This window comes from Phalacrocorax carbo, chromosome 1 (genome assembly GCF_963921805.1).
Source record: "Phalacrocorax carbo chromosome 1, bPhaCar2.1, whole genome shotgun sequence".
NCBI classification, from domain to species: Eukaryota; Metazoa; Chordata; class Aves; order Suliformes; family Phalacrocoracidae; genus Phalacrocorax; species Phalacrocorax carbo.
The window spans coordinates 151,602,610-151,616,020 of NC_087513.1; the positions used below are offsets into that span (position 1 = coordinate 151,602,610).

Here is a 13,411-nt window from a genome sequence, read left to right on the forward strand (position 1 = left end):
AAAGGACTATTTAAGAGTCTTCTGTGCAGTCTTCCTCTTCAAACTCTTTTTTAAACCTTCATCCAGTTTCATAACACTGTACACCACACGGGAACCAAGCAACCTCAACAGTTTGTAAGAACAAAAGACAGCTCCTAAGTTTTACTGCACATCACACAAAGCTGCAATGTTCACCAGAGAACAACGTACGCCAGACTCAGAAGCACAACATTTTTTTATTCTATTTGGTTACTTAGTACCTACACTACCGGAAAGTTCCAGTAAGTTACAGATTGACCTTATTTATTTGAAAAGGTTGGCCCCAACTTTACATCTCATTCTATCCTTGGCATCTCTGCTAAGAAGTTGCCAACACAAGTGATGTGTTTGTGATATAGACCCAGGGTCGGGACTCCAAAAAGCCTTTTTACGCTGGTAGAGATGGTCTTTTTTGGTTGCTACATTTAACCAGCACTAGGATTAGAACACCAGTGATTAAGACAGATAAAATATTACACATACTAAGAGACTTGCAAACCTATTATTTAAGAGTCTATAAGCTACTATGTCAGCTAAGAAGAGGCAGAGAGGTCTCATTTACAAACAGAGAATGAAAGACACTGCATCTAGTACAAAAAAGGCAACCTTATCAGTCTAATAGCTAGATTTTGAAGCATATTTACTAGAAGAATAAAATTATTCCTGCACAGCACACAAATTAGAAGAGTCCAAACTCTACTAAATGTAGGTATAATTAGTAAAGTTTGCTGTGCTCACCTGCAGATCAGAGAGCATACTCAACAAGCTTCGCAACAAACTTCTGTCCACAGCTTCACCATTCCGTTCTCGTTCGATCAGGAGGAGGATTCCATCAATAGTCTTGTTTTGAACTTGCTTGTCACTGATGACGTGATTTCTAAATAATTCTAGCCCCATATCCCTGTGTGAATATTGAAAATTGATGAATCACACTGTTGATTCTTTCCAAAAAATCTATATCTCAGTTTGAGAAAAATAAACGCCTATAAAATATATACAGTGTATACGTATTATACAGAAAGAAAATATATTAATAGTGTGTATATTCTTTTGGTGCTGTCTTATACTAAGAAAGTATAATAAGAATTATCATGATGCCAGGCCACATGCTACCAGATGCATACACTTCAGCTAAGAACTGTGACCAGCCTGACCATATTTCATATAATAGACTATAACTTTCTCTGTTTATTAAAAAAATTACTACTCTAAAAATAATTTAAAAATCTGAACATAGACCTGAACACAAAATTCCCTGGATCACTCAATCTATATGTAATTTTAAAGTTTTTTTTAGAAGCATGAATTCTCTGTATGTTTAGGACCTTATGATCACCCGTATGAGATTCTTGTTTCATTCTAAGAGGATGAGGAATGGTGCTGCTGTGCCATGAAGAAGCCAATTATTAAACATTGTCTTGGCCAAGGAAAGCAGAGGAATCTTAGGGAAAACTTGTATTCTCTAATGTCCTCACCTGCATCAGGATTTCAGTAAGGGAAATTTTCCCAGTATGAGGAAGAGAGACACAAAGTATTAACAGGGCAGGAGGATGCCAGGTTTCTCAGACAGCCTGAGGAACTCCCAAGAGCAGAGAAGCCAGCCAGGCAGGGAAGAGGCACGCTCTCACCTCCATACTTTATCTACATCTTGTTTTGCTTTAGATGGAGTACGGATACCAGAAATTTTTGGCAAAGCCTAGGTTTGGTTGATCAGGCAACAATATAAAATGACCCTCAGGAGGGATGCTGAAAAACAGAATGCCCAAAGACGTGACTATGGTGTGCTAAAAGTACAGCAGCATCTAGGGGAGCTGGCTTTTGTCTCAACGCTCTTGAGCCACGGGTCTGGACTCTCAAGAGGACAGTGCTGGAAAGATGATCTGCAACCTGTCAGTGTATCTGACTTCTTTAGAAGACAACTGAGCAAGAAGGTGAGCATTGAATTTTGTCATAACCAGGAGCATCTGAAGTAACACTTGGCCCAGGGTTAAGGCGCAGAGGCATCAGCCCGAAGAGGTTCCCCACACAACCAGCCTCACTCATGCTGTGACAACTACAGCTATATATATACCTTGACTTTTAAGCATATGTTCACAGACCTTTTTCTTCTTTTACCCTCACTTTACAATGAATATTCATGGAGGAGGAAATGACTCATGCATACACTGACATATCTATTTCCATAAATTCACACAAAATATTAGAGACCTATTACCCACATCAAATATAATGTGAAAAATTTATTTTCAACCTTTACAAATATAATAGCATGTTCAACATCTCTAAAGATTCGAGAAATACTTACATGGATACCTACCATATAGAAGGAAGCATTGAATTCTGAAGGACATATGTACGATCCAAAAATAAGAAAATGCTTCTGATCATGATCTGGAAATATATACAGAAAATGTTTCTCTTCACCATCATGTGGCATTTTAAATTATAAAGCAACTTTCAAGAATTACATCACATAGCCATGCACCTTAACTGCCAATAGGTGTATTTTCAGCTTTTGTGGTAACTTCTACAGTCACCGGTATGTAATTTATTGATGTCAATACTATTACTAAGTGTTATTATCCAAGACAGTTTTCAAATTCATAATCATTAACTAAATAGTTTTATTAGCCTGTTATGAGTTTTAGTGCGACTGTGATACTTAAACCATTCAAGCAGTACCACCAAGACATTCAGTAATCACCCTGAAATAGCATGATTTTTGCTCTTTAAAAGAAGCAGCTTTAAGCAGAGACAGTAATGAACTGTGCAACAGATGTCTTAATAATAAAAGTCAGCTGCCAAAATTCATTAGAAAAAGAGAGAAACATTAGTTCTAACGGGAAAGAAGGTATAAAAATATAGCTTTTCTTTAAATTGAAAAAGTGGGAGAAGGAGGTGGGTTCCTAGCTTATTACTCTTTCATGTTCAAAATCCAGTTTTAACTTTGCTCATAAAAAGGCTGCCCAGCTTTCAGTTTAGCATAACTCAGGATGTCAGTAACCAGTTCACCCCCAGGACAGCTACAGAGATTTCTATCCCCAGCTGTCTACCTACTCTTCCCCTAAAAGGTAGCATTGCTTCTGGAGCAATTCTCAAGCTGACACTGTTTCTGGCCAAGCATAGTAAAGTAAAACAGCAGCAAGGCTGGTTCTTTTTTCTTAAATATCACAAGAGCATCCTCAGCACATGGGCAAGAAAGCCACTTGCTACAGGTTGTTGCTTTAAGGAGAAAAAATAATTTAAAAATAATAGAAAAGAATGCTCAAAAGTCATTAAAATTAACAGTGTTCATTGTGAAAGCCTTTTTATAAGAACACAGGTCCAGTTTAATTACATTTTCAAGGCAATAAACTTCAACTCTGTTTTCATCAGACTGTTGAATTTGTTTTGAATAGTTTCTATAATGCTTTCCATTTTACTTCAGATAAAAATCACATACCTCTGCCCATCTCCCACAAGGGAGGGGAGAGGGGTGATTTTGAGGCATGAAAATAGTAATTCAACCATTTGGGGCATCTGTAGCCAAAGCTAAGTGACCATGCAATGAAAACTCATTGTAAAATGCTGGTTTAGAATTATAATGATGCATTCTTAAAGGGACAATTCACACAGAGTGTCTTTGAGAGAGGATTTTTTTTCAGGAACACAATTCACTGTGAAAGTAGAGGACAAGAAGAAAGAGAGAGTGAGTTTCAGTTCTTTAATCTTCCCATTTCTTAGCCCTATAGTCAGGATAATCATCCCTGCTTGGCGGGGGTGAAAGTCACAAAGTCACCTAGCTCTTAGAGCTATCTAAAAGTAAAGACTGTGGATTCTCCAATTACTTAAAATTACAAACAGCAAACAATTTCAGCATAGCCTGGTCCATTTTTCTTTCCACTCAGAGTAAACAGGTGTCAAGATATTTCCGAGTGATATGTCAACTGCATATGAAACCTATGAAAGTCAGAGTCAACATAGCAGAACGTAAGTTTTCAACAACAAAACTGCTCCCAGGTAGCAAAGGGGAAAGCAAAAAGCAATGCTGAAACTTGGAGGAGGAGGTGCAATGCAGTCACAAGTTAAAACCACGACAAACTCCATTTTGCCCGATTTAACATCTCAAGGATACGTATTCTGAACAAATGTTCAACTTACCATTTGTCTGCAATGATCTTGCCAGCATTTATTTATCTTCTTTAAAAATAAAAGACTATCCAGAGAATCTGTACAGCACCTATTAAGGAAAACTAGCTTGCTGTTATCTTTTGAGGCCAGATTCTAGAGATGATGTTTGCCAGCCATTAAGCAAAGCTGCTCCATGGATATTCCGATGTTACTGGGGCTACCCAGGGATAAACGGTTAATTGCAGAGCTTCTGCCCAGCAGAGGGGCTGCAGTTCTCTGAAAGGCCTCCCTATGTTTTCAAGGAGTGACACTGCTCTTCAGTAATACCATCTAGTGGCTGTAGCGTATTACTTTGATATGAACAAGAAATCCCACCAGCTGCAAAAACAACCTTGTTACCAACTAAGGTGAGAAGGATAGAAAGGTTTGTTTGTTTAATGAGTTCACACTGTGCACAAGAAGAGTGACCCTAATCTCTTAAAAGCACTTACAGTTCTAAATAATCCTCAACAAATCTGAATACCGCTCTTCTCATATACATCTCCAGGTCTCCCTAAATAAACTACAAAGTTTTCTTTGTTACACAACAGATCCAATTGTTATTTACGAATAACAGAATCCTTCTGTGTCGTATGAGTAAATTCCTCTCCTGCACAGTATCATCTTCAACTCCCTCTGGCCAAATCTGATTAATCTGATCTCATGTCCTTGGGATATAAAGTGGTATACCTGTAAAATACCAAATTCTCAACTCTCCAAAACACCAGCCCTGTCAGAGGGCAGGAGAAAGCAAAGTTTTAAACCACCAGTTTTAAAACATCTCTTCAGAAGATCATCTGAAGTCTGAAAAGGCAGTGATGCAAAAAATGGTTGACTGTACTGCTTTAAAGCAGACTATAAGATTTGGTTCTCAGAGATCAGTTGCCTAAGGGACTACTGTGCTGACTAATGTACTTTCTAGTTAGATGTGATTTTAAATGCATCAAAGTAAACGCAATGAAAAAAGACATCTGCCAAATAAGAGGTGAATTCAGTGCTGATTTATGTAGCTATGTTTCTTATATGCTATGTAGAAGCCACACTCCTTAACTGGGCCTCAGAAGAAAACCCCAAAACCACACAACCCAAAATGTTACTGGGACTTAGCTAGGTAATGGGGAAGGGGGGAGAAGAAAAAAATTATTTTCTTTATGAATGTAGGCACCTACCTGGGGAATGCACTGAACTGAGAAACTGAGACTCACATCCAAAGCACATTTAAAGGCATTCACCCAGAAAGAAGGTTCTTTCTGGGTCCCAGTCCCTTGCTGTTTTCTATTTTAACCTATCATTTTACATTAATAAAACACATACAGAGGCCTGGGAAACACTGCTAGCACCCAAAGTACTGTAGTATCTGTTCAGTATGGCACTCTCCAGCATCTGCTTGCTAAGGCACTCTCCAGGAACGTGGGGACAGCCAAGTGGGCATACACTATTTATCCTACTGCCTGAGCAAGTGCAACCCCTAGGCTATTACACAAAACACAACTATCACATAAAGCACAATCTCAGCCTGTAAAGCACAACAAGATTCAAAAAGCAGGGCTGGCGGCACCCAGGCGTCCAGAGAAGATCTACAGGCACTTCTGTGACAAGTTCAGCCGGAAGAAAAGCCCAGCAATGTAACTTCAGAAAACTATGGGGAAATTTACCATAAAACTTCAGGTTTCTATGCATCCCAAGACAGCCAAGTAACTTCCTGAGCTCAGAGCTCTCTCCCCAAGACCCTCCCAAGGTACCTAAAGGGCTTGTTGAATGCCTCTGTGACACATCGCTGCTGACCAGTAGTTATTATCGGTCAAACAGGTGTACTTTATGTTTGAGAATTCTTTTACAGAAGACACTGTTGTTGAAAATTACTGCAGTGAATTTTTTGTAAACTATTGCTACTGTAAGCATCTCCACTACTCACCTGCCATAAAAATCCATACCTGCTGTTAAATCTCACTGTGCTATTGAAATTTTCTAGATTAGGTGTAAAATTTGCATTCCTATTAAAATGATAAGTTAATTGCTATTAGCGTGCTACTTATCACAACATTGTATACACTAAAATTGTTCACCCAGATGACTAAAGCTGCTTATGCCTGATTTGAAAATATGTAACTGGTCAAACAACCTCTTTAACACATTGGCAATTACCAGTGTAATTTTTACATAGTCTTGTTTCAAAAATAATGATTTAAACGGACCACGCTAACCATTTCTGGGCATGAGAAAGGATATTCTCTAAACTGAAGGATTTGTGCTTTCACATGATCTTCACAGACTTGTCGCAGCTGTTTGTACAGTGTAGCAGAGACTTTGTAAGAGCAGAGATTTTCAACAGCCTAAAACAAAAAGATTACGAATGAGACAAAAGAACTCAAATTGTTGTGTCTGCGTAATCAAGGCCAACAACAAAGAGAAAAAAAAAAATCAGCATTATCTGTCCAAGCTGTGCACAAAAACAAAACATCAAAATGAAATTATCCAAACTATGTAGAAAAATTAAGACTTCATGATTCCTTTCTGCTTTCGGTCCCTTCTTACACCACTAGATTTCGTGTACAAACAAGGTCTACCATCACCATCTGGGTCATATTTCAGATGTGTTGTTAAAACTAGACTTTCCTCCCCTGAATACTGCTCAGCAGTGGAACTCTTCCTGTAGGTCCATTTCATGCATCCTCTAGAACACACATATGCGCGCACTTTTTTTGGGGGAACACAATCATACCAAATATTTTCATTTCTTATTAACATTAAGGTAGACATTTCAATCACTCTCTCTAAATGGTAAATGAATACAGCCACTTTCCTTTCATTTTATCAACTTATTTCTTTCCGAATATTTCCACTGATTCACACACTCATGCTAAGGTATGTAAACTGAGGGGAAAAAATAATTTAAAAAACAACAAAAAAAAATCCAAATAACCATTAAATAAAGACTTGAATTGATTTATTGGGACCTCATGGTATTTAGTTGAGTATTATCCATAGTTAACTAAGACGACCAATTCTGACCCAAACTAAACATTCTTGTGGTCACTACATTAATGTAAATCGAGTTGTTATGCAGCTGACCTAGACAAAGCTGAGACAGCTCTGGCCATCTCTAGAATACTGCTCTTCAGCTATTCAGTAATTACATTGTCTTACACTAACATTTTCTCCTCACAAGAAACTCAGTGAGAATACCAAAGAGAAAACGTAGCCTTGCTTGATACCACTGACTATATTTAGACTTTGTTCCAGGCACACTTTATTTTAACTTCTGTGCTGTATTTCAATAAATTATTAGACAGACAAATGTTCTGCAAGAACTCTGAAGTTTGCACTAAGTATTTTTGGCCATTCAGTGCTTCATACAAAATTATCCAAAGACGCTGGACATGATTTTCAGAACTAAGAATCCAGCTGTCATTTGCTTTAAGTTCACCTCAACTGCCTTTATGCTGTCGTCGTGGTTTAACCCCAGCTGGCAACCAAGCCCCACACAGCTGCTCGCTCACTCTCCCCCAGTGGGATGGGGGAGAGAATCAGAAAGGTAAAAGTGAGAAAACTTGTGGGTTGAGATAAAGACACTTTAAATAGGTAAAGCAAAAACTGTGTGTGCAAGCAAGGCAAAACAAGGAATTTATTCACTCCCTCCCGTGGGCAGGCAGGTGCTCAGCCATCTCCAGGAAAGCAGGGCTCCATCACACGTAACAGTTACTTGGGAAGACAAACGCCATCACTCCAAACATCCCTCCCTTCCTTCTTCTTCCCCCAGCTGTACATCCTGAGCATGACCTCATATGATATAGAATATCCCTCTGATCAGTTGGGGTCAGCTGTCCCAGCTGTGCCCCCTCCCAACTCCTTGTGCACCCCCAACCCACTCACTGGTGGGGTGGGGTGAGAAGCAGAAAAGGCCTTGGCTCTGTATGAACGCTGCTCAACAGTAACAAAAATATCCCTGTGTTATCAACACTGTTTTCAGCAGAAATCCAAAACACAGCCCCACAGCAGCTACTATGAAGAAAATTAACTCTATACCAGCCAAAACCAACATAACTATGAGTTGATATTGCACAGAACACTGCCTAAGACTTAAAGCCCTATTTCACCTGGGCAACTAAAACTGACCCAAGAATGTTTTCCTTTGCTCCAGAGGATTTAGAAGGGCTCATTTTGTTGACAAATTTTCTGATAGCATCAATGAATTTGGACAAAGTTTCAGTATTTTCCCAGTGCTTGGTTTTTACTCAGTTTTCCTCAGATTTTAGCTCTTTGCAATATAAAACATTATGAAGATTAATGCCAGCGTGTAACACTCTGTCAAAGCATTAGTAAATGTTCTTCACTCTGTTTCAGTTTAAGATCACCCAAACACATGGGTTAGCAAGTGCATGGGCACTTGCATGGGTGAGGGGGAAAGCAGGGTTGCTTCTTTGGGCAACAGTGCTGGCTTAAAGTGTATTTCAAACTGTAGCCTTAACACCTCAATGCCACCTCTACTAGCTGTTTCTCCCCTTTTTTCTTTTTTTTTTTTTTTTTGACAGGGTGGGGAGAGGGGAAAGAAATCCAGTAATTTCCTCCTTCTTCACCTTTTGTTTCATTCAGAGTTTTTGCTGCCTCTCTGAAGAAATTTCATTTGACTTTTATTCATCTTGCGCACCATCAGTTTGAAAAGAAGCTACAGTAATTATCACATCTACCAAGGACACAAGAAAGACAACACTTATAGGCTCTTCACCTACACAAATCTAGTAAAAGTTCTCTTTCAAATCAACCTTTTAATAGCCTGTTTTGAGCAGTCTCCTGTTTTAACATTTAGCATGCAAATTATTGCTACTTCTTGTACTACTTCCCCTATAGGTTCAAACACCCTGAAGAGTTTGTCTTCCAAAACACAAAGTGAATCCGCTTCCCAGAGATCTCTCTATGGGGTAATTCTAACCTACCTGATGTAATTTTATTTAAATACTCATCAACAATGGCTTACTCAATTTTGATACAATATTAAAGAAAGTAAACAAAACTATCACACAATGCTTATGTTACATTTTTCATCTGGTCTTAAAACAGATAAGTAAAATGACATCTGCAACAGACAGTATTGACACATAATTGTTTGCAGATAGTTTGGTATGCTTCCTAAGACATAGGCCTCCCCATCCATCCATCCAAACAGAAGTCTGGTCAGGACTCTCAATACTTTTTTTTCCTTCACTAGTACACTGTCCTACTCTATATCCTCCAGAAGGGCAGTGCTGCCCCATTTCAGGTTATTTAGGACCTTGCTGCAAAGGGAATTTTCTCTTTCCATTATTTTTATCACTCACTCTTCACTCAGCAATTCTTTGCACTGCCCCATTTTCTCTGTCCCATGAAGTATAAGATACTTCTATCAAAATCTGTGCTATCTACCACCAATCCCAGACATCATTTCTATTTTAGTCGCAAAAAATTGGCTGCCACCCTCCCATTGCTCACTGACGAGGTCTCTGCCAAGCACCTTCAGGCCTGATCCCATGCTGCCTCTAATGCCTGGAAAGGAGTATCCTTCGGCCTTCCCACAACGCCTTGTCATTGTTCTTCAGTTTTCCCTCAGCCACCGTGCCAAATAAAATAAATAAATCAGAAAGTTCAAAGGCAAGGCTGGTACACCAGCCCACTCACTGCACTGAACTCTAGCAGGCCTCTCACTTCCTCCCATAATGTCAGATAAGGGGCGGGGGGGGGGGGGTGGGGGGGGAAGCCCTGACAGTAAGAACGGATGCATACGGAGAAATTTTCCCCTGTGGATGACTCTGTGCTCACCAACAGGCAGTTAAAACGATCTGTAAGTACAGATCAGGTTTCCAATGGATGCTGAACTTCATCTTTTATTCCTCTGGCAGGAGAGTAAGTACCTAACTATGCACAGGCATGCCGACCGCCACCACCCACTGCGCAGAAATCTTGTTGATTTGCACCACTGCCTTACAGATTACTGGACTGGCCTTGTGCAGTTTTTGTTTTTACAAATAAGCAGGCAACCACAAAAGAGCAAGTAGTACCGTTCTCGCTTCACAGTTTATCTGAAATCTCTCTCCTCCCCTTCTGCCAAAACTCAAGTCTGTACCCCAGCAATTTCATAGCAATATTACTATAATCTCATTTCTGAGCCTCTGAAAACAAGTTAGGTAACAGTCAAAGCATCTGTGGGTTTGTTTTGTTTTTTTTAGCTAGGCATGGAAAAGCAGGATTTTTCAAATGTTGAGTTTAAAACCATAAAATGTATTGTGTAATTCAAACTCTGCAAACCTGCAAGTAATAAGAGATGAATACATCAAAGTTATCTATTTAAAGAGAATAAATTATATTCGGTCAATATGTTTTTACATAATCAGCCATTTTAGACCCATATATTAAAGACCCTAACTATCCCAGAGACAAGTATAGTCAGCTCCCAAATTCATCCTGATTTCCTTGAGCACACACCCAATACGGGCTGATGGGCTTCTCCTCCCTTATAGTTCATGCTCTGCAGACAACATCAAACCTACCTCAGCTGAACATTTAGAACAATTTAGGTGAGCATAATAATGTCTTAAGTCCTGATCTGGCAACGAGATCCACATCTGCAGATCTAACACCTGCACCCATAGAAAACTCATAACAAACTTCAGCTATGTAGCACAACTTAGTGCATCGGTAATTTTTTATAAGATGATCACTGTAAAAAATTACTCTTTCAGTTAATCAGCTCAAAGCATATGTATTTAAAATAACATAGAACTAAGCCATATATAAATGGAGAAAGCAGAAAGGAAGAAATCGGTCATGAGTATCTCTCTCTTGCACCCTCCGTAACCCCTGCTCCAGTAGTCCAGATGTGCCAGAAATACTTTTTCATCATTTTAATTAAAAAAAAAATAATCTTGACTGTTGTGAAAACATAACAGCAATCTGAACCACAGGTAAACTGACAATCTGTTGCCTGCTCAACCAAGATCCTTTTTCAATTCCCCAAAGACTACCAATGCCAAAGTCTAATTGTTATTATCTAATAATAAGAAACATTTCAACATTACTATTCACAAGAGACCAAAGCATGTACAAAAAAGAAATAATCGTAAAATATGTATCTATATAACCCAGCAAGAGTAACATCCCATTTTCAGCACCTTGAGTAGGCACTGAACTGAAGAGACCTGAGACTTAAACCTCAGCCCTGTCCAGGCGCAGCTTTCTGTGTCTCCCTACATAAACTGCTTTTTCATGGGCCCGGATCCTGGTGGCTCTCCAAAGAACTGATACGTAGAACTGCAACTGACTAGAAGCAAGAGTATGGACTGAACAGTTCAGAAAACGTAAGCAGCTTTTAACAAATCAAAATGCATTATGTGAGATGTGTAGGTCTGTGAAAGTCCCAGCGGAGTTAATTTTTGTTCTGCTGAATTGATAGAAAAACATACATGCCTTACCTGGTAGAGTTCTTCAAGGTTGTATTTAATAGAAATACTACTCTGTATTGCTCCCACCGCTTCATGAAGTTTTTGCCAAGTGTCCTGAGTGTAATTATCGGGTAATTTAGGTCTTTCTGTAAAGGAAGATACATGCAGTTCAAAACCAGCCGCCCGACGGGTGCCTGTAACTATCCTCCTCGCCCTGCTCCATTAAGTTCTGCTAAGCCGCCTTATGCTTGACGGGTTACGTTTGGCACAGGGAGAGGGTTACTAACCCCACCCAGGGCGAGGGAACCTCCCCACGGTGCACCAGACCCCTCAGCCCAGGCCGGGCTACCCAGGGCCGAGGTGCTGACCCAGCCCGGCAAGGGCAGAGCTGGCACCGCCACCCCGCCGGCGGCCTCGGGGCTGTCGTGTTTTACCACTCCCCCTCCCCGTGTTACTTTTAGCAAGGTAACCCCTCGCTTTTATTAGTTTTTACGCTAAGGTGGCTTTCTGCCCGCTCCCCACCGGGAGCCGCTGCGCTGCTCCTCCCGCCGCCCCCCCACGCAACGGATCCCCACGCGTGTCCCCGCAAGCCCTTAAACCGGGATGGCGGCGGCAGCCGGGAGAGTTATCAGCCCGGCGGCTGCCTCCCCTTGCCCGGATTAGGCGGCGGGGCAGCTGACAGCGGCGGGCCCCCCTTGCTCCCGGACCGGCCCCGCCGCTGCCGCGGGTAAGGGGCGGGGAGCGGCCGGGCCGGCGGTAAACAAAGATCGGGAGCGGGCCTGGGCGGCGGGGCAAGGCGCACCTGCCGGGGCAGCGGGCCCGGCCCGCCCCGCACCCACCTCTGAAGTTCTTGATCACGAGTTTCTTGGAGGAGGCGGTCGCGCTTCCTCCCCCCCCGGCGCGGGTGGCGGCGGCGGCCAGCGAGGCGGGCTTAGTGAGCCCGTTGGTGTGCCCAACCAAGGCCGATAACTGCGGCTTCTTCTGGGGCTCGTCCGCCATCTCCGCCCCGGGCGCCGTGTCCGGCCGGGGCAAGGCGCTGGGCTGGGGCCGGCTCGTCCCCGCCTCCGCTACCCTCCTCCTCCTCCGCCGCCACCCAGCCGCCCTCCCCCACCGCGCCGGCTTCCCGGCCCTGCCCGCGGGTGCCTGCCAAGTGCCGCCGGGACGGGAGTCACCGGCAGCCTCCCGCCTCCGCCCTCCCCTGGGCGGCCCGGCCCGGGGGCTGGCTCGCCGTCCGCGCCGCCTCAACCCAGCTGCGCCGCTGGGTCGGTGCCCGGCTCCGGGCCGCACTCGGGCAGCGGCAGCCCCGCTCACAAGATGGCTCCCGCCGGCGGCCGGGGCAGTCCCAGACGCCCTCGGTTCCCCGCTGCTCAGCCCGGCTCCCTTTGTCGGTGCGCGGCGCCGAGGAACAGCCAGTGCAGAAGCCGAGGGAGGAGCAGCTGCGTTTCGCACCCGGGTGCCGGATCCCACGCACGGAAGAGGCACCAGCCCCGCCAGGCCGCCAGCAGCCCGGTCACCGGCCGGGGCCTCCTGACGCTTGTCCCGGCGCTGCCTCCCCAGGCACGGAGCTTTGACACGCCTCGCTTTAGCGCTTTTAAGAACAATGGTTTCCAGAGTTAAAAACACTTGATTTGGGGTTTTGGGCATAAGCTCACATAGGCTCCCCAGCGCTCCTGGCGCACAAGAAGGGCTCCCGGGAGCGCACGGAGGGGCGGCGGGCAGTCAGGCCCCAGGCGCTCCCTCAGGGAAGCGACACGCGGCTCCCGTCAGCGGGGCCCGGGGAGGAGACACGGGCGAGCGGGAGCAAAAACCAACCGCTTCCGCCGTACCGGCAC

At 43.1% G+C, this 13,411-nt stretch overlaps 1 protein-coding gene across 6 annotated transcripts in view; it reads right to left on the reverse strand.

The window, feature by feature from the left end:
* CUL4A (cullin 4A) overlaps positions 1 to 12,882 on the reverse strand; it is a 43,429-nt gene extending 30,547 nt beyond the window's left edge. For 4 of the 6 annotated variants that reach the window (XR_010370855.1, XR_010370856.1, XR_010370861.1 and 1 more), the window contains exons 1-6: positions 12,419 to 12,882; positions 11,610 to 11,725; positions 6,406 to 6,500; positions 4,159 to 4,237; positions 2,336 to 2,409; positions 757 to 919 (exon numbers count right to left, since the gene is read on the reverse strand). Coding sequence is in view for 3 of the 6 variants with exons in the window: in XM_064440043.1 (XP_064296113.1) it covers positions 757 to 919; positions 2,336 to 2,409; positions 4,159 to 4,237; positions 6,406 to 6,500; positions 11,610 to 11,725; positions 12,419 to 12,578 (687 nt within the window). In the remaining 3 variants the exon portion in view is untranslated. The remainder of the gene's footprint in view (positions 1 to 756; positions 920 to 2,335; positions 2,410 to 4,158; positions 4,238 to 6,405; positions 6,501 to 11,609; positions 11,726 to 12,418) is intronic. The other 2 variants (XM_064440021.1, XM_064440029.1) reach the window with 2 other exon arrangements.
* Positions 12,883 to 13,411: the final 529 nt, after the last annotated feature.